The sequence below is a fragment of the Lissotriton vulgaris genome, chromosome 9, assembly GCF_964263255.1.
Source record: "Lissotriton vulgaris chromosome 9, aLisVul1.2, whole genome shotgun sequence".
NCBI classification, from domain to species: domain Eukaryota; kingdom Metazoa; phylum Chordata; class Amphibia; order Caudata; family Salamandridae; genus Lissotriton; species Lissotriton vulgaris.
In genome coordinates, this window is record NC_141697.1 from 905,969,616 (window position 1) to 905,994,954 (window position 25,339).

The 25,339-nt window shown below is 46.0% G+C and overlaps 1 protein-coding gene across 3 annotated transcripts in view; it reads right to left on the reverse strand.

The window, feature by feature from the left end:
- LOC147692482 (Golgi-pH regulating cation channel-like) overlaps positions 1–25,339 on the reverse strand; it is a 543,103-nt gene that overhangs the window by 304,599 nt on the left and 213,165 nt on the right. For all 3 annotated transcript variants that reach the window (XM_086938693.1, XM_086938691.1, XM_086938692.1), the window contains exon 8: positions 9,115–9,264. In XM_086938693.1, coding sequence (XP_086794819.1) covers positions 9,115–9,264 — 150 coding nt within the window. The remainder of the gene's footprint in view (positions 1–9,114; positions 9,265–25,339) is intronic.

Consider the following 25,339-nt stretch of genomic DNA (forward strand, 5'->3'; position numbering starts at 1 on the left):
ATAAAAGCTTTGACTGACTGAATATATTGGTAATGAAAGTCTGAAACTCTGACTTCCCCACCTTTTGAGAGTTCCTTCCTACTTAGCTTTCCTTATTTAACAGTATGCATGGTACCCATGCTTTAAATCCATCTCCACTTTTCTTTTCGCTGGAGTGAGCGACAAGGCTGTAGAGTGCACAAACACTTGTAGGAGGGCTAGGGCACTTCATGATATGCTAAATTTGTATCATGGGTGTCATTAGAAGTAGACACCAGGCGCTCCTGCATTGTACTATCTGCCACCTCTATTTAGATAGCTTCTTTTACATCATGGGGCAACCGGATTAAACCCAGTCTCGCCTCACGTTTGAGGCGCGAAAAACTAGCAGGGCACAGCAAAAAGCAACCTCTGATTCAGAAACAGATACCCAGGGGGATGGCCTGTCCATGTTAGAAGTGACTCTGCTGGCCATGCAGAAAACCCTCCAATCTATAGAGGGCAATATGTCCACCATAAACGACAGACTTGACCAAATGGCTTCCCAACTCGAGAAACAGAACACGAGAATGGGGGCGATCGAGCAGCGGGTCTACACCACAGAGGATGGTTTAAGTGAGGGAGCTGGCAAGGAACTCGACTTGGAGAAAGTGTTAGCGGAGGTCCTCATCCTTGGCTCAACCCCCTCAGCCTGGGACGACTCCTGGTAGCCAACATAGCTAAGAACAGCCCCAGAACCCACCGACCACGCACGCAACCTAGGGGTCATCCTCGACTCTGCCCTCACCATGACCAAGCAGGTCAACGCCGTCTCCGCTTCTTGCTTCAACACTCTCCGAATGCTCCGCAGGATCTTCAAATGGATCCCTTCCGACACGAGAAAAAACGTCACCCAGGCTCTCGTCACCAGCAGACTGGACTGCGGAAACGCCCTCTACGCAGGAACAGCAACCAAGCTCCTGAGACGGCTGCAGCGCATCCAGAACGCCTCGGCACGAATAATCCTCGGCGTCCCCCGACGCAGCCACATCACACCCCACCTGAGAGGCCTGCACTGGCGCCCCATCAACAAGAGGATCACCTTCAAGCTCCTCATCCACACACACAAAACCCTACACAATGCCGGACCAGCATACCTTAACGACCGACTCAGCTTCTACACCCCCACCCGCAGCCTCCGCTCTGCCGCCCTCGCCTCGCCACAGTTCCACGCACCCGGAAAACCACCGCCGGCGGCAGATCCTTCTCCTACCTCGCCACCAAGACTTGGAACACTCTCCCTACCGGCCCACGACAGACCCAGGACCTGCTAGCCTTCAGAAGACTTCTCAAGACCTGGCTCTTCGATCAGTAGCAGCCCCCCCCCCCCCCAGCGCCTAGAGGCCCTCACGGGTATGTAACGCGCTTTACAAATACAATGATTGATTGATTGAGCGCTAATTCAGGCAAAGAACGAGGAATTAGAGGTCCGGTCTCGCCGAAATAACTTTCAAATTACCTGCCTGCTGGAATCTACAAATACTGGGAGGATGGAGACCTTCATTGAGGCCCTGATCAAAGATATTTTTGTCCCTGAGAACGTATCCACCACGTTCATAGTAGACTGGGCGCATTGTTCCCTGGTGGCGAGACAGGTGCCAGGCGCCCCACCTTGCCCTATAATTGCATGGTTATTAAATTACAGGGACCGTGATGCCATTTTGAGGCTGGCTAGAGAAAAGAAAAACCAAAGGAAATGATGGACGGAGCGTTGACAATACAAGCACTCACCCCGTCAACTGATCTGGGTTTAATCCATCACCGTTCTTTAGCCCACTCTGCCACCCCAGTTCGGACATGGCCATATGCAAATCAGTCTGACCCTGTGCCGCATGGGAACAGTCCAGCCCGAACTGCCAAGAGAAAAGGGCACCATTGATCATCAAGGAAATTCACTATCCTTCTTTACAAACTTTACTGTTACAGTCCAGTCGGCCCGGCGGGAGTTTGGAACTGTGAGGAAATGTCTTCAATCTGAGGGCATTCCCTATGCCATGTTGTATCCCGCCCGCCTACGGGTAGGCCATGAAGGGGGACTTAAAATTTTCACCACCACTAAGGCGGCGATGGAGTACGCAAAAAAGCTGAAGCGGCGGCGGCGTGCGGCCCCGGCTGAGCTTGACGAGGAGGAGCAGTGATTGCTTGTGTAGTTCCGAGTAATGTCTTTGTCTGCTGCTCTGCATGTGGGATATGTTCTGATCTCACTGTTTTGAAGTGTTGCTGTTCCTCACCGCTGTATTGTTGCAGTGGCACTGGTTAACTTGCGATAGATGTATTCGATGCAATCTATGTCTTTCTATGTCTTTTGTCTCCTAGCACATGTATCTAGACCTGATCAGCCACCTCCTACTCAGTGGGAGGTAAGTAGCTCTCTGGAGTTCCCAACATGGGAGTACCCCACATCTTACGAGCTGTTAGATTTTTTTGTTGGGCACTGTTTATTCAGGGAAGGGATGTATTTGGCAAGGTGGGGCCGCTGAAGTGGGTGGGGGGACCTGAGGGGGGGATTGAATGGCACTGTATATGCACTAATTTTGAACCCTGGCGACACACTACTGTATTAAGTCATCCCACTGTTATGTCTATTCAATCCGCTGCATGGGACTGTTGGTAATGTAAATTCCTTACATGGAACGTGCGTGGCTTGAATAGCCCAAGAAAATCCAATCTGTATTGGCCTGACAGGCTTGATGTCCAGGTGGCATTCCTGCAGGAGACATCTTGCATCCATCTCTGAAAAGTATGTGGGCACACGCTGGGCAGGGACCCGGGTAGCGTCCTCCTACTCCTCCCATTCCCGCGGGGTGCTAATTTTAATCATAAAGGAGTCCCCTTCACTGTCCTCAGGTCGGAGACAGACGAGCAGGGCAAGCTGGCCCTGGTGCATGGCAAGCTGGGCGGGAGTGCTGCTGGTAAATGTGTATGGTCAAATGTGGATGACCACTCTTTTTTTGCTGGTGTATGGCGCCGTATCTCCAGTGGGGGGCGACTTTAATACTTGCCTGGATGTAACTATGGATAGATTGGGAGGTGGGGCCCCCCTGGCATAGACTAGCGACATATGGTTTATTGGGTCTGTTAGAGGCCGAGTACATACACAACGTTTGGCGGATGCGGCACCCTGGGGCATGTGAAAGTACCTTTATATCTATGGTGCATGGTCCCGCCTGGACTACTGGCTTGTCTCTGAGGTCGCCTGTACATGGGTGGTTGACATTAGGCATTTAGCAAAGACACGGTCTGATCACTCTCCAGTACTCCTTGAAATGCGCGTCCCTGTGTGTGAAAGGCCTCCGTTCACGTGGCATCTGCAGCAGGCCTCCCTGACGGATCAAGTTTTCAAGAGCACTGTGGGGGAGGCGATTTGTAACTTTTTAAGTAAAAGGAGGGCACTGTAGACAGCGCAGGGGGATACGCGGTGTGTGTATTGGTGCGCAGGCAGGGGTTTTAAAGGACTTGCGAAACAGAATTAGTAAGCTGGCCCAAATATCTATGTCGGAGCATGACTATGAGCGACATCCCGCCCCAGAAACGGTGGTCGCAATACGAGATCTGGTCTCAGAGCACAATGAAACTGTAGACCAGGAGAAGGTGCATAGATCGCACCGCAACAGGGCACGTTATGATGGGGGGGGGGGGGGGGGGGGGGGGGGGGGGGTGGGGGAGGCCCAGCCGTTCACTTGCGCAGAAATTGGCGGCACCCTGGAGTCAAGAATACATCACTGAAATGCTAGATGAGGCGGGTGATGCACACTTTACCACAACAAAGAGAAGTAAGGTGGTGCTAGCCTTCTACTCTGGTTTATATGGAAAGAGGTTGCATGCCCTGGTGGCAGACGTCAATTCTTATCTGGATGATATCGCACTGGGTTGGTGTAGGAAGGCCAGCGAGAATATCTCACGCAGCTTTTTGGCGTCGAAGACGTGAAGCTCACCATCACGCCAAGTCCGACTTTTAAGGCTGCTGGACTTGATGGGCTCCCGAATAAGTTCAACAAGGCATATGCGGAGGACCTAGCCCCCAGGTTATTAGATGTGTTTGCGGCAGCATAAGGATCTGGTACCCTCCCTCCCACACTTAGGGAGGCACTGATTGTGATGCTCTTGAAACCGAATAAAGCGGCCAATGCATGTGACTCCAACAGGCCCCTTTCCATGATCAATATTGAAGCCAAAATTTTACTGCAAATGATTGCAGCAGACTTCAGCCCCTAGTCCCCAACCTGGTACTTTCGGACCAGTCAGGGTTTAAACCTGCCAGATCAACTATGTACAACCTGCGCTTTTCCGATCAATAGAGGTACAAGGCAGGGCTGCCCCAACGCCATACCTTTTGCGCTCCCACTTGAGCCCTTGGCATGTAAACTGTGCCAGTGGCATGCTCAGGCATCGTTGCGGTTCCATCAACAACGGTTGGTGGTTTCGTTGTATGCAGACGATATGCTACTGTACGTTCGTGAGCCGGCTACTTATTTATAGGAACTACTTCGCGAGTACGTAAAGTTAGAATGATATTTGGGTCGGGGTATCAACTGGGCGAAATCAATGGTGTTTCCATTGACAGCCGGTACCCGTGAGGTGAAATTTGACTTTCAACTTGCGTGGTCCACTGATCCGGTTCGTTATCTGGGCGTTTGGCTGCACAGGGACCCTGATGTGGTGATTTCCTTCATCAATAAGGTCACGGACCAGGCGACGAGGTGGGCTAAACTGCCGCTTTTCTTAGCAGATCGTATAGCAGTCATCAAAATTACAATTCTGCCTAAGTTTCTCTATCTGTTCATTAACATCCCGATTCCTCTGAATTCAGCATTATTTAACTTGCTTTAATCAGCCCTGCTCTCCTTTGTGTGGGGAGGTAAGTAACCCCGTTGCAGCTGGGAGGTGCTGGTGCAACCATTCGAGCGAGGAGGCTTTGAAGCCCCCGATATGAGGCTCTACTATTTGTGTGCTCAGGCACAGTTTGCGCATATTTGGTATTACCCGCAGCGGTTTCAGCCGCACATAGCAGTTGAGGCAGATTCGGTACTGCCTGTGCCGCTGGTGGCGGCCGCCTTGCAGGGTGGGCATGGGACCGAAATCAATCTGGTTCTTTGCACTGCCTGGGCATGGAGGGCCCTGGCAAAAAGGGCACAGTTGGCTACCTTTCCGCCCTGATGTTACCGATTGCTGCACATCCAGACATATCCGCTGCACAGGAGCGGGCTGCATTGCACACACTGGAAGGCGTGGGATTGCACAGCTGGGCGACCTATCAGCAGGGCCAGTTTCGACCACTCTCGGACATACAGTAGGGGCGGGGTCAGGACCTGATGCTGGGATTTGCCTATGTGCGTGTGCGACAGGCTGTCCGTGCGATATATACAGACAACCCAGCTGAGCTGAAAACGCTACTGGCACTGCAGGCGGTGTTAGCAAGTGACTCACGTAGGGGACTGATACCCAAATTATATAATGCTACCCTGAGAGAGCGGAACACACTAGACAACCCCTCCTACAATAAATGGAACACAGCCCTGGGGGACTCTTTGTCCCTGGATGAATGGAAATGTTGATGTACACGGACAGGTCGCCTGACGGCGAACTGTAACCTCTGCATCATACACTTCAAATATTTACATCAGCTATACTAACGCCTGTTCAATCGCGTAGATTTAGGCTGCGGGAAAACGCTTGTTGTGTACGGTGTGGACAGGTGGATGCAGACTTTATGCATCTTGCATGGGGCTATGCTGGCATACAACCCTTCTGGATCAGAGTCACAAATGTGCTCACGGAAGTGGTGCTGGAGAGTGTGATGTGTGCGCCTGCTGTCTGCCTATTGGGAAGGGTAAAGACCCTCAAGTCATGCAATCGGAGACTAGAAGATAATTTCCACCATGTTTGCCAAGCCAGCAGTAGCGCAATGCTGGGGGGCTAAAACACTCCCAACAGTGAAAAGGTGGGTCCGAGACTTGCTATATTGCAGGGACCAGTTGGGAACTTATGCAGAGGAACTGCCTGAAACCTCGAGACCCAAGGACTTTTGGGCCCCACTTACAGGGTACCTGCTGGGCAATTCTGATTTACAGTAGGAAGTTGTAATGATGCGTTACTTGTTCAAGGTAATGGGAGTGTGGTCGCCATTGAGGTTTGAGTAATGTTTCCAATTATCTGTAACACCAGGTTACTCAACTGTACAATGCTTCTATTGCCATCTTGGCCTAACTGATTTGCTGGGTCCCGTTCTGGGACTGTGTATTTACCTGTTGCAAGCAGCACAATAAAAAGAATTTAAACAGAAGTAGACACCAGCATTGACAAAGCAGAGACCCTGAAGCACTGGACACCCACACAGACGCTGCTGGAACCTTTTGTCCATGATCCAACAGGTTGTCTGACTTTGCACTTACTATAGGAAGCACAAAGAAGCGAGCCCCCCTCACACTTGTTTTCTATTGCTGCATTCCTCTATTCAGATTTTACTAGGAGTGATGGGTAAAATGCCTCTCTTGAAAGTAACTGCCAGAGCTCTCAATGGTTTATGGGTCTCGGTAATCACAGCAATTCCACTGCATTCTTCAAAACTAGCACATACCACTAACCCACGCTAAATCAGACATCCTATCTAACTCATGGTTAATATTGTGTGCTGGGAAATTCCAATGAAGAACCGACATTCATACAGTGCAGTACACCGTGACACACAGTACTGACCTCACTCCAAGTGCTGTGCATTTCCAGACTGACAAAAGATATATGAGACACTTTGGCTGTGCATTCTCAAAGATATAACAAGTTTCTCTTTAAAGTCAATTTACATATGTTAATGTAACCCATTGTGAAACAAATCCAGATATAAAGACTGGATTCCGAACAACTATTGGGCTACTCTGCAGCTTTGTGAACACTGGCAATTCAAGAGATGTATTGGTCAGATTCGGACATGCATGCATTTGAGAGAACATAACTGTATCACACAAGGCACACATTGCCATTCCACCTTGCATCATATCTGGGAAAACTGGATCCAGTTGCAAGATGGAAGAACAAGACCATGCTACCATTGACTAAGACAGATTTGCTCTAGAAAAAGAAGACTACAAATTAAATCAACTGTCCATTAAGCACTAGTATTGTGCAAACGAATGGTAAATCACAAACACCTTTAATCCCAACAGACTCCTAATGGAGGCACTAAAAAATAATTATTTCTATGAATCTGACTCTTTGAGATGGACACATGTAAATGCAAAAAGAACTATGAGGTGATAATAGTGGGACACACGTTAAGCCATTATGTACTACACCCAACACTTACCACAGGTACTAGGCTACAAACACACAACTCTATCAACAATGCACTCAAGATTTGGCATGCAACAACTAAACAATCTCTAGGACTTGTTCAGCATTTGGCGTCCATACTGGGGGTAGGAAATTACTATACAAAAGCACAATACTATATAGAATCAAATCCCATATTTCCATGCTGTGATAGGAGCGAGGTGGTGAAATCAAAATTTTGTACACCCCTCTCGAAATCAATGTTTCATAACGTTAATATTTTACTAATGGTGTGATGTGGTGAAATAATCAACCATAGCATAAAGATGCATGCATGAACATGTGGGAACACTAATTTTGCTTGCATGATGCAATAAAACTTACTAATATATGTTGTTATTGTGATGTGGATTAATGCACAGCTTAATTATAAACAAACGCAATTTAAATGTGCTTATTGTACACGTTTTTTGCCAGAAAGTCGTCGGATATGTAAGTATAAAGCGCATTTATGTGGCTTATTTGCTAGGTAACAACTAATAGGGAAACATTAGTATGGTGGGAGATAAACAGAAGGGTTTCATTACCATAATTAACATGAATTTGTGTTTGTTTCTATGATAGTTCCAAAATGTGGCCTGTGAGGCCTAGAACGAAAATGGCCACTCTGATTCACTGCGAGCGAGAATTGGTCTGCGCATCCAAAGCCTGCAGGCGCGAGTGAGCTGACTGTGCTTGGATGGGAGGTTCAAGGACGCTTTGCCCCGGAACCTAGGATGGATGCCAAGCAGGGACGATGTAATGCTCGGAGCATGAGAACTTTTCCCTATGTTTCAAGTGAAGGAAGTGCCTAGGCCACAGACTGTCTTAAACAAAGATCCTTTATTTTTCTGCTGATTTATTGTGAAAAACATGCTGTAATGATGAGGAAGCGCTCATCTACCCCAAATTTGTCCAATCAGAACTTGAATTGGTGATGTTAGTTACTTTTTAGATAGATTAAGCTAGGAAATTAGTGTATAAAAACCCCTGCATTTGCTTAGAAGAGGTCGCTCTTTCGATTTCATCTGGAAATGCTGTCGGGCTGAAGATCGATTCTTGGATGTAAGAACCTCTTATTTTTATTTGTTTTTCTTTGCAGGACTGATAGGATAAGATGAGGGTGTAAGCTAGGGATGTTAGGAGAGAGTGAATTAGGAACTATCTGTTCTTTGCTAAACTTCTTACTGAACTTTTAAATAAATGTCTATTTCTGAGCTTTAAAATAAATGATCATTTTGAAAATAAAGTTAAAAGATTCTTTTTGAATAAAGAAAAAAAATAAATGCCTAAATGTCGGACATACTAAAAGTTTGCTTTGAATAAAAATTAGATAAATGGAGAAGTAAAAGCTGGTCTTTGGTTTTTCCTACGCCTAGTTTTCGTTCTAGCAGATCTATTGCCATTATGGTGGTGTGTCTGAATGAAATGGTGTTTAAATGAAACCATGGTAAATTGCTTTATATTGCAGGTGTAAATAAAAATTAGTTAAATAGGTTTAGACACTCTGCCAATAGAGTAAGTGTGCAGTGTAATGGGCCACACTGTTGAATAAATGTGTGTTCTGAGGATTTGGGGAAATGGCCATTTTGATTTAGAATATATTTTTGGAGTCCCGCAGTAGCAATAGTTAAAATCTCATCTACTTAGGCCAAGTGCACATATTTTTTGATGGGACAAAATATCAACAATGAAATTTCACATGAGCTTGCAAGGAAAAATGGAGGGAAAAATAGCGAATAAATCAATTACAAAACGTTATTACTTTTATTCATACTGTGCTTCACAAACCTCTTCTGGAGACTGGGCTTCTGGATTTTTTGCAATCACTTTTGTCACTTGCTCCTTTGAGTGCTCTGACGTTTTCACTGCTTTTGAATCCTTGTGTGCTTCATCGGGTGATTCTTTACCGTTTATTTTCTCTGCACTTCTCTTTTTTCTCTGCACAGAAAATGTACAAAACATTTAAATGCCCTCAAGCTGGAAAGCGACGAGTACAGGGAAAAAGCAGTGCTTCTATGATTACAAGGGATCGTGCAGAGAGGAAGTGAAAAGAGAAGCTAACTGAGAAGGAGGGAAGAAATGGGAAGAGAGGGAGAGATGAGAAAAGTGCACGAGAAGGATGAATGTTGAGGAAAGGCAAGGGATAATGTAAGAGCAAAAAAATGACAAGGAAGGGCCAAAGTATGCGACATGAAAACAAATCTGATGTGCTTTGAAATAAAAGATACTTTGGAGAGGGGTGGTTTTTATATAGATTCTGGGCAGAAAGCAGAGTGGGTGAGAGGGAACTTGAGAAGGGTGAATAGGGAGGTCAGGTAGCTGTAGCTTCTAGAGGAGGAAGAGTGAGAGAAGTAGTAGTTCGGCAAGTAAAACTATGAAATGTCAGCTAAAGAGCTGGTTTATATATAACAATTAGAGTGAGGTAAAGAGCTAGTTCATATATATATAGAGAATATGTGGTTCACCTTGTGGGGAAGTGTGGCTCACTGGTTAGGTGGAGAAGTGTGGCTCACTGGTTAGAGCAGGCAGACCCTGAAGCAGAGGTCAGACCCGGGACCAGGGTTCGATTCCCGCTGCGGCAGGGTGTTGAGCTCAAATGTCCACGGACTCGATAATTCTCGCTTCGGTGCCTGACCTAATCATGGGTTCACACTCTGCAACTCTGGGCATTAAGCTTGCTTAATCTCCACAACGGCCCCCGCGGCGGGATGCCTGGCTTTCACCTTGGGGATGCTCTGTAGGGGCTATCTCACAGGAAAAAACCAGGACGGGTTCCCAAGGCAAGCGCGGAGATACCCCTTCGGGGGTCGATTCTGGCGCTATATAAGAAATATAACAATAATAATAATAATAATATATATAACAATTAGAGTGAGGTAGGCAGCAGCCCAGAAACAGGTGGTGGGGAGTGTGGCAAGAGAAAGTGAATGAGGCAAGACTGGAGAGAGGATGAGGCAAGTGAGAGAGAGGGGATGAAGTCAGATAGAGGGAGAGCGCCAAGAGATGCGCAGTGTACGAGGACGTATATGAGGTTTGAGGTACCGAGGTGGGAAAGAAAAGTGGTGACAGAAGAGCTGTAGAGAGGAGCTAGGCACAGAGGAAGAAAGAAGGGGTGTAGGACAAGGTGAACCAGAAAGAGTCGACATAGAAAGAAGTGATGCAGAGAGCAATGTAGAGACAACGAATATTGAGAGGTAAAAGTTGAAGCAGGAGGTTAAGCCAGGAAGCGCTATGGAGGTAGAAAGTGGCTAAAGCATGGGAAAGGGGTAGAGGCAAACAGCTGAGGTAGACAGAGGGATCATAAACAGATGTGAGGAACAATGACCTATAGAAGTAGTGATGAGTACAGCGCTAGAAGGGAAAGGCTGAAAAACCAGCAAGGTGGGAAGGAGAGGTACTGAGGTGAAGCAGTGCACTACACAACTTATAGTAACATGAGTTAGATTTAAAGAGTGAGGTAGAGAAAGAGTATGCATATTAGAAAGCTAGGAGTAGAGGGAGTGGGAGTTCTTTCCTGCTTCAACATCAACAAAAGATCCGTGGTATGTGGCAAGAAAAGCCAGTAATTAGGAGGTGGCCTTGAAAAATACAATACAAAGTCATCTGTATGCAGCATGGGCCCACACCCTTTCTACCCTACCCAGGAGCTTCAGTTTCCTATCCTCACCACACACACACTTTCTTTATCAGAAAATACACATTAGCATCAAATGTTTCACATGGGAGCTGGTCACACACATTTCATTATGGGATTTCCAGTGTATTCTTAGAAAATAGAATATCTCCATTCGTGTGAGGTAATCTAAAACACACAGAGAAATACATCTCTCCAACTTTAAGCAAAGCCTATGACTAGAGTATGTTTTCTTTCTATTTTTTTTAAATGAAGCCCAAATATCAAAAAAACAAGACACAATCAAGAAAGATTTAAAATACATGGGCTACATTGCTGCTTCTTTTTTTGTGATCTCTCTTTAAAATGAAGCTAAAAAGAAACTGTTCCTATCAACATACCACCATATATATAGGAAACACTGTTCCATCACACTTGGGCAGCTAACAGACTCCGCCACACATCACAGTGACTGTTGATTCCTCAGTTTATAGTGATGATTTAAGTTAAGGTTTAGAAATACAATACATTCCTTCTTCGATTAGGATGGTAAACTGGGGAGGAGAGTGGGGTGGTTGTTTTGAATAATTTGGAAGATACTCATGAAGACTAAATAATGGTACAGGCAAGTAACCTATTCTTCATGGAATCTTCGTTAATATTCATAAACATTAAAACAGAATAGCAGTCTCATCGCTTACTAAGAGGTGGGAGAGCCGTCAACAATAACAGGAAAAGAAATGCAATAGGTTGAAATCAATACCAGTATCCTGTATTTGCACATGTTAGCTGGGCTATTTCCGGCCAGCTTTAGAGGTGAGACTGAAGAGCAAGATACATGACAAGCTCTCACTCTGTCATTTTGCATCTTTTACCTGTACCACTAGCAAAAAGTACTTTTATAATTAATCTTTTCGGAAGGTGAACTGATTCAGCCTCATGTGAACAAGTCTGAAATTGTTAAGAAGAATCGAACAAAACTTATTTCACTTTGAAAAAAACCATAAAAAGGAAAACCTAATAAAATATCTTAATTCATTAGGCTGGCAATGAGTGTCATGTAGCAACCACTTAACCAAAATCAAAAGAAAATCTGATACTGACATCAAGATTTTTCGATTGGCTAGAAAGTCTTATCGTAATCTGGTTAACTAGAAGCAAACTGATTTAGAATTGAACAATCCTAAATCTTTGTTACAGTCACCAACCGTGATGCTCAAGCATACTTCAACTAGGTGTCAATAGGACTACTGACTTAATTCCTTGGTCTACGGTTTACATCCTAGTAACTTGAGATTTGGCAGATTACCAGTGTTTGTTCCCGTTCGTTCGATATGGTGGCTAAGAGGTATGGTTTGATTCGAAGTCTATCCTTTTTTAATGCCTTTGAGAAAGTAATGATGTAATTACGTTCACAATGAGAGCAGAAATGATTGCCTTAAAAAGACAAGAAGTGGGCAAAGCTCAAAGCATTGGTAACATTCTTTCAGGCTTTTGTTCTCACACTCCAAACCAATATGGGAACCCTTTTGTTTGCTCTTAAAATATTCTACCATATCTGACCAGAAACCTTAAAATTATTGGCTTGCTGATAAATTAGTTCCCAATTTCCAAATACACTCCAACTGTCTGTCTGGAAATGATCAGACCAGAACTTCAATCAATTCATCTCAGGGTCTACATGGCAGGATATTTCCTAATCATCAAAACAACTAGATAGTTTAAGGTTCAATCTTCTCACCATTAAAGGCTGGTTTCCATTATGGTAAAAGTGCAACGTACGAGATATTTAGACTAAAACTGCATATTAACCATGTTCTCTATAGATATCAGTAACACATTTTAGCAGATTAGTCAATTTCATAAGGGATTTTAGAGAACATTGGCATGCTCGGCAAAGAGAAGTGATGTAACAGGCTTGCAGGAAAACATGGGGGCTTCTCCCAACTGTACTACTAGGTTAACGAGTTAGTACATTAATAAATAAAAAGAATAGCCTTGATCCCATAATGCAAACCTGTCACAGTTTATTCCGAGGAATGTACTCGAAAGGGGATTTCAAATATACAGTGTACTCTTTTTAGTCTAACAGATTCACCCATAAACAGATTTAGAATAAATGGCTCATTACTTGCACTTATACCATAATGGAAATCAGCCTGCAATGGTGAACTAACCTATAATGTTGTTCATCAGTTAGGTGACTACAGAGGTCCCGTGCAGTAATATATAAACATACTATAAAAATCCAAAAACCTGTGGAAGAAAATATTTTAAATAAAAGGCTGGTCAGTAGATGACCATTTGTATACCAAAATAAAGTCTACACCCTGCCAATGCCTGCTTAAAACAACACGGAAACACTCAGAACCTTTATTTACAAATTTTGTACAGGGCTTCATAAAGACTAAGGTTTCTCAAAAATGACCGATGCGCACCTTCCTGGAAGATGTAAACGTAAAATAAGGTAGGTCACATATGCACTTATGCCCCTTTCATGGCTTAGTCAATAACTTGGTGTAGCCCAGAGGAGGGAAGATGATCTTGCAGTTGAAAGGGGTGACTTGAACTCCTTCATGCCACCATAAACAGATCCCAGAAACTACGGAGCTAATAACTTTGAGAAATTGCATTTTAAAACCTAAGTTACTATCTTCTGTTTACGTGGAGGACTTCATATGAGAAATTGGATTGCTTCTGGCTCTTGAACATAATTCGGCAGTAAAGTAAAATATTTTGTATATTATTCTTTGTAGAAACTCATATTTCTCCCTCCTTTTAGTGCTTATTATATATTATTTCTGTTAGATCTTGGTGCTTAAAGACAAAAAATTGTCATTGTAGGAAGCTGGCCTTTCATGCGGTAGTGCCAAAGTAATGGCACACCATGCAAAAAGTACAGACTACACTTATTGGTTTACAGGGTTTAAATTAATAATTCCAAGTGCGCTATTTGTGGTAGTGTGGTCAAGCGGCTTAGGCTTATCAGGGGTAGTGTTAAGCTTTTGTAGTAAACACAGTCAATAAAAGAGACACACTCAAAAAGAAAGCCCAAGACCAATTTAGAAAAACAAACAGATTTTTATATACTTTTCGGCACCGAGCTCATCGGAATCACATAAGTGAATTCAGAGTCATAGATGTTTGCAGAAATATAAAATACAGATGAATAACGGTTTATAGGTATGAGCCTCAAACGCAGTAATGTTATCCTATGGGAGAAACATACACTGCATAGATATACTTGCAAAAGTTTTTGGAGAGCGCATTCTAGGACTAATGGTGCTTAGGTACCAAGATCCAAGAAACCACAGGCCGTTCAGTTTAACCTTTCCTGATGAGTCCGGATGCAGAGGTTCTGGTTGCGTAGGTAGCCTCGAACGCTACATGTTAAAGTCTATGGAATAAGTAGCAGCAAAAGAAATGCTCCAAGTGGGGACTTGGGGACAACTCCGGCAGAACACAAAGGGGGGATCGGCTCTTGAGGGTCTCTGGAGCACAGGGACACACAGTCTGTGAACGTGAACCTGGGCTGGGGGCTCGGGTGCAGAGGTGTTTGTCCAGCAGGTCTCTGTAGTCAGAGGCTCTCACTTGGCTTTGATGACGTATAGAGGGAAAGAAAACAGGGCTGCAAGGCCACCCTTGAAGTCTTCGTGGATAATGAAGTCCCTCATTGCCAGGTCAGTGTTAGCGACAGTGGTGTCGGGACTGGACACACAACAAGCCTTGGTAGATGCAAGGGTTCCAGTACACAGGGCATTGGTGCGGAGAGGTTACTGGGGGAGTTAGCATCTCGAGATTTGGTGAACGCGACTAGGCTGACCATCCGGACTTGCTACAACCTCCTCCTGGTGAGTTACTCCCTCGATGGGCTTGATGGCCAGGAAGACAAAGTACAGGGTCAATGCGGTCGGTGTCTGGAAGATACAGGAGTGCGGACTCCTTCACCCAAGGGGAGATGCTGCTTGTTTGTTGAAGTTGAGAACAGTCCTGCAAGGATTTGGGTAGCCTGTTCATCTTCTGGACGAGTTGGTCTTTGTGATTGTTGCCAGGCAGGGTTTGGTGCCAATCTTAGTGCAGGACCTCTCTCCTCACAACGGAGAATCTTATTCGTCCTTTCTTCCGTTTCCAGTTTACAAATCGGAGTTTCTGGTGTTCGGGGTACTCCTAAATATTGAGTTTAGGGGAGAGTAGGGTAGTAGCCAATGACCTACCCCAGGGGTGACTCCACCCCATATAGGACCACTTCCTGTGGAGAGTGGGTGTAATCTTGAACCGGAGTTCCTAGTTTCACTAAAACCGAGACGGTGAAACCTTTCTTCGACTGTCCACTTCAGGAAGCCCACCTTAGGAGCGTGCCTAGCCTGCAAGTGTGAAACGCCTTCTGGCTAATTAATTTCCCGCTTGCTCTCCTGCCAAATGGGATTCCGGGCATGGGGTGGAGTTCCCAAGGACTGGGGGAAGCCAGGGTCGCATATCAAAGGTGGCAGCGCATTTGAAGCCTTTGGCCTTGATATGCTAAATCACTAACCATCCTGCTAGGGGAGATGTGAACACCTTCCTCTGGAGCAGGCATTGTGTCTGGCCTTTGAGAGCGCAGGCTCTCACTTAAATGGGGCCAGAAACCTGTCTGTGGTGACAGGCTTGATGATACCAGTCACGCACCACACTAGAGGACTAGTATGTTATCAGGGGGCACCTCTAAGGTGCCCTATGGGTGCATGTCATAATAAATCTGTTACGGAATCAGTATAGATTTATTGAGACAAGATGTTTGATACCAAACACTATTGTTTTCAGTGCAGCTGGGTTACTTGTAATAACAAGTGCCCAGTACATACCTTTAACGTGGCTGCCTGATCACTTGCAATGCTCTAGTAATTGAACTAGGCCACACAGGGGCATATCTGCTCATGCAGATATGCTCTCACATGTATTATAATGCACCCTGCCTTCAGGGACTCAAGCCCTGCTATAGGGGTAACATACATATAGTACATCTAGGCATTTTGGCAGTGCTCATAAGGGGTGACAATGTTGCATTTTTAGAAGGGCTTGCACCCTTTCACGCACTCTGCAATGGCAGTCTGCATACAGTTTTTGTGTGGGCCCCTTTGGGTGGCATAATCCATGCTGCAGCCCTTAGGGACCCTCTTTAGTACCCATTCCCTAGGTACCATTTACCAGGGACTTATAGGGGTACTAAAGTCCTTGCCAATTATGTGAGAAAGTGCCTCGTTTGACATGGTTAGCCCCTCATTGTCTGCCTGGAAATTTATATGGTTTTGATTGTAGTGCACAGGGTCCCTGCCAACCATGTCTCCTGCCTGTGCCTGTGCTTCCACCCTAAAATGAATCCACAATTGGTACACTTCAACCCTGTAAGTCCCTAGTGAATGGTGCCCTGGGTACCTAGGGCATGGGAGCTGAATATGGTCTCCTAGCTACCCCTCCCCAAGGCCATGCAACTGCCCCTGCAGCTTGCATGCCTGGGTTGAGTGAAAAATGACGAAGTCGACATGGCACTCAGGAAGGGTGCCATGCCAGCCTGCACTGCCTAAGATATGGGTAAGTCACTCATCTAGCAGGCCTTACAGCCCCAAGGTAGAATGCACTATATCACACATGAGGGCATCTCTGCATAAGCTAGGGAACCCAAAGAGAGTACATGGGCTGGAAACTCGACACCTCTAGTTCCCCAGCACCATGATGGCTTCACTGAAACCAGGAGTGCTTGGTGCCAATCTGCTCCTTTTAATAAATCCACACTGATGAAAGTGTGAAATGTATTAAACCATGTATTCAGAGGGCATCTTATAGGTGCCCTCTGAAAACCTACCAACCCTGCTGTGGTCTCTGATAGGCCGTACTCAGCTTGCCACCCACAGACATGTTTCTGGACACCCTGGGTCGAGACCCCTCCGCTCTCTGAGGCCAGACACAAAGCACATCCTGGGCGGAGGTCTCACATCTCCTCCCCTAGGATGGGCACAGTGCTCCAGAGGAAAACTTCAAAGGCTTGCTGCCTTTGTAAGACAACCCCAGCATCTGCTGCTATCAGCAGCTGGCTTCCACCAGTTCAGACCCCCACTTTGGGTGGAAGAGCCAGAGGGAAACTTAGAAATAATAGGAGGTGTGTCCCCCTTCACCAACTCCACCCGTCATGTGTGGGAGGTGAAGTTTTGCTTACTTTTCAGTCCCCTCCATCTTGAAGATGAGGGGAACCCTTTAATCACCGCTAGGTCTACGCTCTACCACCACAGGAGGATGGCATAATAGTGGGTGCAGTCACACCTGGTAAGGGACCCATTGGCCCCTACCTGCTACTCCCCTGTAAAGATCCTAAATCTAGTATTTAGGGGGCTCCCTCAGACCCTGAAACTAGTTCCTGCCGTCCTAACAAAAAGGACGAAGAAGACGCAGTGCAGCAAGGCCTGAGGAAGTCTACTGACTTAGGCTGCTCACTGACACTACCACAAATAAAGCACTTTGGGTTTGCATAAAGCCCTGAACACTTATGGGGAAACCTAGTGGTATACCATATACAGAGCCAGCTTCCTACAATTGGGTCACAATTTAGCATGTTCCTCTTTTTAGGGGAAAGAACACTGACACTGGAGTCTGATTTGCAGGCATCAGTGCACTGTCAGAGTGCAAGCATCCAGTAGTTCAAATGGGGGCAAAAGTAGGGGCGGGGTGTGGGGGGAGAGTGAACATCTGTAAACAGAAGTCCATCTTCCTACAGTCATCTTCATTCAATAGGCTCTTTGAGGTCCCCTTACTGCTACTTAGAGATGTTATACTTGGGAACAGTTAAAATGTTTTTTGATATAATGTTCACAATTGTTTATCTACTGAAATGTATTGTTGTGTGTCGATTTAGATACTGTCTATAGATTTCCCGATTCATGCCGTTATATAGGTACAATTCACATTGCCCTTATTTAGGCATAGAAATGAAATGAAATGAAATGAAATTGGGTTTATAAAGCGCATGGCTGCCCTCGAGCGTCCCAGCGCTGATTAAAATAATAAACAATAATGATAATTGCAGAGAACTCAGGAGGGGAAAGATCTAAGATGTGTTAGGGAAAAGGAAGGTTTTAAGTGCCTTTCTAAATTTCGGATAGGAGGCTTCCATCCGGAGCTCCCTAGGAAGTGCATTCCATTTCTTTGCCGCATTCAGCGAGAACCGGCGACCTCCTGAACGTGCTTTCCTCACTCTAGGAGTGGTGGCCAGGTTTTCTCCCTCGGACCGCAGGGATCGGGCTGGTTTGTAGGGGCAGATCATGTCTCTCAAGGCCGGAGGGCCTTTACCTTGCAGTGTCTTGTGTGCAATGCAGAGTGATTTAAAGGAGACTCGCTCCTGAATTGGGAGCCAGTGGAGAGCTCTTAACAGAGGTTTAGCTGAGGCCCGCCTTGATGCCCCCATGAGCAGCCGGGCTGCGGCGTTCTGTACTCGCTGAAGAGTATTAATGGAGGCCTGAGGTGCAGCCAAAAAGAGGGCGTTACCATAATCCAATCTAGATAGGATTAGACCCTGGATAAGTAACTTTCGTGATTGGAAAGGCAGAAGAGGGAGTACCTTCCGTACTGCTCGGAGAAGGCCAAAGCAACCTCCGGCAACTTTCTCTGCATGGGTCTTAAACGTTAATTGAGGTTCAAACCAAACCCCAAGACTTTTGATTTTTTCCTTAGGTGGAGGGAGTTCACCCATGCAGGGGGGCCAAAGCTCAGCGGGCAAAGATGTCGCTTGACTACCCAGAAGCATGATCTCTGTCTTAGCTCCATTTAATTTGAGCTTAGAATCAGTCATCCACACGGAGACTGCAGTTAGACATTTGAAGAGATCATCTGGGCATCCCCCTTGGCGTGCCAGCGAGACGACAAGTTGTGTGTCGTCTGCGTAGCTGATGGATTTGATCCCAAAGGGGGCAATTATCTCCTCTAACGGGGACATGTAAACATTAAACAGTGTGGGGCTCAGGGAGGAGCCCTGAGGAACCCCACACTGAAGAGGAGTGGATTTGGACATGGAACCATTTTCCCATATCCTGAAAGATCGTTTTTCCAGAAATGATTCCAGCCATTTGAGGGCAGATCCTGTGATGCCCAGGTTGGCGAGACGTTTGATCAAGGTTATATGGTCCACAGTGTCGAATGCAGCGCTTAGATCCAGGAGGATCAGAGCCGCTGATCCCCCTGAGTCTAAGATGCATCTGGCCTCCTCTGTCACCGCTACGAGGGCCGTGTCGGTGCCCTGGCCTGGGCGAAAGCCTGTTTGAGAGCTGCTCAATAGACTATTAGTCTCTAGATAACCAGAGAGCTGCCTATTCGCCAGTTTTTCAGCCACTTTGCCCAATCCCGGGAGCAGGGAGATGGGGCGGATGTTGGCCAAATCCGAGGTGTCTAAGCCCGGTTTCTTTAAGAGCGCTTTGATTTTGGCCTGTTTCCAACTCGGGGGAACAATGCCTGTGGAAAATGAGATGTTTAGAAGTTCTGTGGCAATAGGGGCTATAGTACTCAGAATCTGTTTGAGGATGTGCATCGGGGCAGGGTCGGAAGGGGAACCACTTTTTATGTTCGAGAGAGTGGTGCAAAAGTCTTCCCTGGTTATAGCGCTAAACGCTTTAAATTGAGGACTAGTAGACGCGATGGAGACGGCTTCGATGGAAGGTGTTGCGGAAGATTGAGGGAGGCTGTCAAGAATTTTCTGTATCTTTCCATCGAAGAAGTCTGCTAGTTGGTCGCACCTGGCTTCGGGCTCATTATGCGTGGTGCTTGGGACTGGAATTTTAAGAAGCTGGTTAACGATTTTGTACGTTTCCCTGGAGGAGTTGGCTGACAGTCTGATTTTCTCCTCAAAGAAATCTGCCTTTGATTTCTGTCGTGCGGCTTTATAGAGCCTCAGAGCTGCCTGATAGGAGGTCTTGCTGCTAGGTGCCCAATCTTTCCTCCATGTCCGTTCAGATTTTTTACAGGCCTTTCTGAGCTCTCTTAGTTCGGCCGTGAACCAGGGGGATTTAAAAGTGCTACTCTTTTTTATGATTGATTTAAGAGGCAGAACCGTGTCCAGAGAATTCGTGAGCCAATTATGGAAATTTGTGTCTGCTTGTAGGACATCGGATCCAACTTCGGGAATGGACTGTTCAAGGGCAGTTTTCAGGCTTTCCACCGAAAGCCTAGGCCAGGCTCTTTGAAGTGTGCGAGGATGAGGAGCCTTGGTCTTTTCGGGAAAAATTTCCCAAAAAAAAGGCACGGCGAAGTGGTCCGACCAAGGTAAGGGCAGCGGAGATTTCAGTGCGAGCTGGGAGTTGTTAGAAAAGATCGGGTCCAGCAGGTGGCCTTTATTGTGAGTGGCTTCCTTGTTTAAGAGCTCGAGTTCAAAGGTTTGAAAGTTTGAAATTAAGTCTACGGCAGATTTATCCTTGAGATCCTCAAAATGCAGGTTTAGGTCTCCTAATACCATAAAGTTGGAAACCCGGGCTGCAGCTGTTAAAGTGGCTTCTAGTAGGGAGTCAGAAAAAGACCTAAGACTTCCTGGAGGGCGATAAATAAGGAAGCCAGAAAGGGAAAGGGTGGATGAGATCTGGATATTGAAACCAGCACTTTCTGCATCTGAGATTCCACCCTCCTCGAGTCTGCAGGTTAGGGGGTCCTTATAAATTATGGCAAGACCTCCGCCCTTCCCTTGCTCTCTGTTCTGTTGCCGAATATTAAAGCCGCTTGGGAGTGCGGAGATAATATCGAAGTCAGTGTTAGAGGATAGCCATGTCTCCATGAGAAATAGCACGTCCAAGTTACAGTCTTCAATAAGCATACCGATCTCTACCGAGTGCTTTGGCAGAGATCTGCAGTTGAGTAGCGCCATCTCCACCAATCGCCCTGACTTCTTAACGTTAGACTCCTGATGGTCTGGGCAGATTTGGCAGCGACAGAAAGGGGCGTCACTCCGGGTGTGCTGATGGCAGCCCGGGTCCCCAAGATGTTGTAGTGCCAAGAGCTCCTCCCGCGATAGTCGAGGAGGCCCGAGGGAGCCACGACGAGAAATGGGCTTCATTTTAAGGCGCCCGGGCCGTGATTCGCCCGGACGCTAGAGCGCTAACCGGGCTTTCCCACCCAAGATGGCGGCCAAAGTCGTCGCCCTCGGGGAAGCCCGTCAAAGTCCGAGTACGGCCCAAAATCGGCCCTCGGTGAGCCTGAGGTGGGTACAGTAGTGCGCCCCAACTGTCCCTGGCCAAATTAGTGCTCCTGTGCAAATGTACAACAAACAACAACAATTTTTAAAAGTCTTTAAAATCAGGTCGGTGTGCAATATATGGCAGTTAAAATTATTCTTGTGGCCTAACTCCCGGCTTTCCGCCTCAGGAGTGCTCCGTTATCAATGAGGTTACTGAAGCCTCGTTGCCTGTGCTTTTTAAGGCGCCCGGGCCGTGATTCGCCCGGACGCTAGAGCGCTAACCGGGCTTTCCCACCCAAGATGGCGGCCAAAGTCGTCGCCCTCGGGGAAGCCCGTCAAAGTCCGAGTACGGCCCAAAATCGGCCCTCGGTGAGCCTGAGGTGGGTACAGTAGTGCGCCCCAACTGTCCCTGGCCAAATTAGTGCTCCTGTGCAAATGTACAACAAACAACAACAATTTTTAAAAGTCTTTAAAATCAGGTCGGTGTGCAATATATGGCAGTTAAAATTATTCTTGTGGCCTAACTCCCGGCTTTCCGCCTCAGGAGTGCTCCGTTATCAATGAGGTTACTGAAGCCTCGTTGCCTGTGCTTTTTAAGGCGCCCGGGCCGTGATTCGCCCGGACGCTAGAGCGCTAACCGGGCTTTCCCACCCAAGATGGCGGCCAAAGTCGTCGCCCTCGGGGAAGCCCGTCAAAGTCCGAGTACGGCCCAAAATCGGCCCTCGGTGAGCCTGAGGTGGGTACAGTAGTGCGCCCCAACTGTCCCTGGCCAAATAAGTGCTCCTGTGCAAATGTACAACAAACAACAACAATTTTTAAAAATCCAGCCCTTATTTAGGCATAGCTCATGCTAACCAAATAAAGGCATGGTCAACTACATCCGACCCTCTTCGTCACAACGAGTTCTTGGACAACCAGACTCTTAAACCTTTAGGACTTCCCCTTGCCTGGATATTGATTTCTCCAAGAACTCATTTATTAGGCATGAACATCTATTCCTTAGGGGTTCATTCATGACGTTCTTATGCCCGACATGTACGTCAATACTGGCATTCCTAAACACCTTCAAGGTATAAATATACCTTCACTTGCTATGGCAAGGCACAGTGCGGTTCGGCTACCTACTTGCACGACGCGGCTTGCCACAGCAAGTCCCGAAGGAAGTCAACTCCCCAACTGACGCACTGACCAGACGCTGTCATCGCCCTCGCAGAGAATCCAGCTCCAGTGTTTCTGACTCCCTTGCGGGGTGTTAGAGGTCGAGTCCCGGGAAAGAGATGCCAACCTCTCTCATTCTAAGGTATTGAGCTGATTGGAACCTAGAGAAACTTTTGGCAGTTCTTGGCACAACCAAACTAAACTATAGCTAAAACAGCACCTACTTCTTCCCTCGTACTATACTTAGGTTAGGTACAATGGGGTAGGATTATTTTAGAAGCACCAGTTGAGTATTTTAGCCTGTGTTAGTTATGTATGTATTTTTATAGATGTCATAGCTACAGACCATGCTATTGCAGTATTATTTTATCTTACTGCTAACGCTGTACGTTTTATACTTCGCATTCTGTCTTACGATTGTAGCAGTTCATATCTCTTGCATGAGAAATAAGACTATTCAACAAACCCTTTTAATGACACGCCCGTCTCTATTTCTGTGCAAACTCTGTAGAAACGAAGCATGCACGATTGACTGAGTGAAACTGTAATCTATTGTTTCCACGACTCTGAAGATATTGTTCCGACTCTAAGGAAAACAAAGTTGTCATGTTTATGCGGTTGTCAGAAACTAATCCCTTCTTGTTCATTCGAGAAAGTTTCTAGTGATCTCTGAGTTAGCTGGCACACACAAGTAATTAAGTTTAATTTACTCGATAGAGACATACTGACCACAGTCCTATGTCAAATCTATAGTGTATTATTCCAATGCGCAGAGACTATCAGGGATATAGGAACTACACTACATAGCGCCAATTGGTTTGGTAAGGCTCTAATTTAAAGCTAGATACTGAAGGAACTCAGTCGTGCTTTTCTCAGAGACTCTTTACTTTTAATACTCCAATAGACGTCTGGAGTGGGTAAGGGATAATATCCGCCATAGCTGAGTAAGACGAAAACTCAGATGTATTCGCTTTTTTGGTTTGTTCAACGTTGAAGGCTACAGTGTTCCAAAATACTGTGCACCTTATCTTTTCTCCCTTGAAACTTGCTCTGCAACTTTCATTAAACAATGGCCGATGAAGCCAACAACACCGAAGCCGGTGGAGCTGCAGGCGACAACGCAGTACCAACTTTTAACTTAACAGGTTTCCAAGAAACCGACGAGAGTGCTATAATCATTCCTATTAATTTAAGGAGAGCCATCACTCTAAAACTTATAAAACATGGCCTAACATCAAGAGGTGGTAGAGCAGTTTTTGTGATAGAGGCACATGAATATCACCAGACAGAGGTATTCTACTCATGGATAGTATTCCCTGAATCAAATCCAGTAACACATATGTTTCACTTCTACAAAGAAGATGATCCACCAGAGCAATATATTCCTTTCGAGGATATTGAAATTCCACTCACATACCAGGAGCATGAGCTCTGTTTTAAAGGCGTCCTAAAACATTTAAATTACATTACCATGTCAAATCTATAGTGTATATTATTCCAATGCGCAGAGCCTATCAGGGATATAGGAACTACACTACAGTATGTCACAGCATGTGGGATACTTTATTTAAATTTTATTTTCATTGCATTTCAAAACAATTATATATATGCTCTGCAATACCACCATGCAAGGCGGTCTTGCGCATTACCCACCCAATCAGAAATTAATAACATCAAACTATAACAAACAAACAAAATCCTTGACAATCGTCATTATACAGTCGGTTTGAGAGATATAGGAACTGTACTGTCTCTGCAGATATGCTGTGTCTTTATTATGCCGGAAGTTGTGATTATGTCACGTCTAACCCACTTCACCCTGTGCATCCGCCATTGCCCTTTGGTGTAGGAATTGTCTCAATCTTTCCCATATGTCCTTCGGCCTTGATGTTGTCGGTAATTCCTTTGCATATAGTTCCATAATATCTTTATAATAAATAAGATCATTAATCCAATACTCAGTTTTTGATGATCGTTTCCCTCCCCATTTAATGGCTACCCTGCGTTTAGCCATCAGCAGCGTTAAACCTATAAATCGACCCACCACACACTTCACATGTGTAACACAACACAATAAGCATACTAAGGGTGTGCATTGTACCTTCAACCCCGACATTTCTGTTATATTCCGGATCGCAGCACTCCAATAACAGGCCACCCTTCTGCATTCCCATGCAAGGTGCAGGAAGTCTGCTTCGGATTGTCCGCACCTCCTGCACCTGCTAGAGTCACGCAAGCCATAATAGTGTAACCTCACTGGCGCATAATAAACCTGGTGTGTATACTTAAAATGCATAATACGTAAATTTCCTTTCGGAGCAAGTTTGCCCGTCAGGCCACATATATGTTCCCAGTCTGACACGAATCTCGGGGAGGTCAGTTTGTCATTCCATCTCTCCCGACTTCTGTCTGGGCCATCACATCTCTCCTCACGTATTTTCCTATATAGTCTAGTGATCAGCTTTTTATTGGTGGGAGCAGTTAGCACCAGTTGCAGAGAGCGCAGCGTAGGGGGCTCAAGGGGGTAAGTGCCATAGTGTGATCAAATTACGAGTCTAAGTCTGTGAAACGCAAATCGTAACAGCAGTGTGGGACTGCTTATGTATTGCAGGGTGTCCGTGGTATGAAACGTACCATCCGGATACAGATCTTGCATCAACTGAATGCCAGTTCGGCCAAAGACTAAGGCCGCCAGTTCGGCCAAAGACTCCAGACTATTCTGGAATATAGTTAAGTGGGGGAAAGGTGGCATCCCCGAACCACCCTCAAACTATGTTTCCCAGAGTAGCTGGTTGGACTACTTTGGGCCCCAATACATGTCTCGCCCGGAGGACATCCTGGGAGACTCTGTGACAATTCCAGTTTTTAAAACACCACCTTTCACTAAAACTGATGTAGTAATGGCCCTAGACTCAGTGGCGCGGGGCAAGGCCCCAGATCCAGATGGGGTGCCCGCTGACGTCTTTCTCCACGAAAAAACTTGCTGGGGGAAGTATATCTTGAACCTGGCGAATGCTGTAGCTTTAGGGGCACCAGTGCCAAATTCGTGGCTGGGGGCAGTA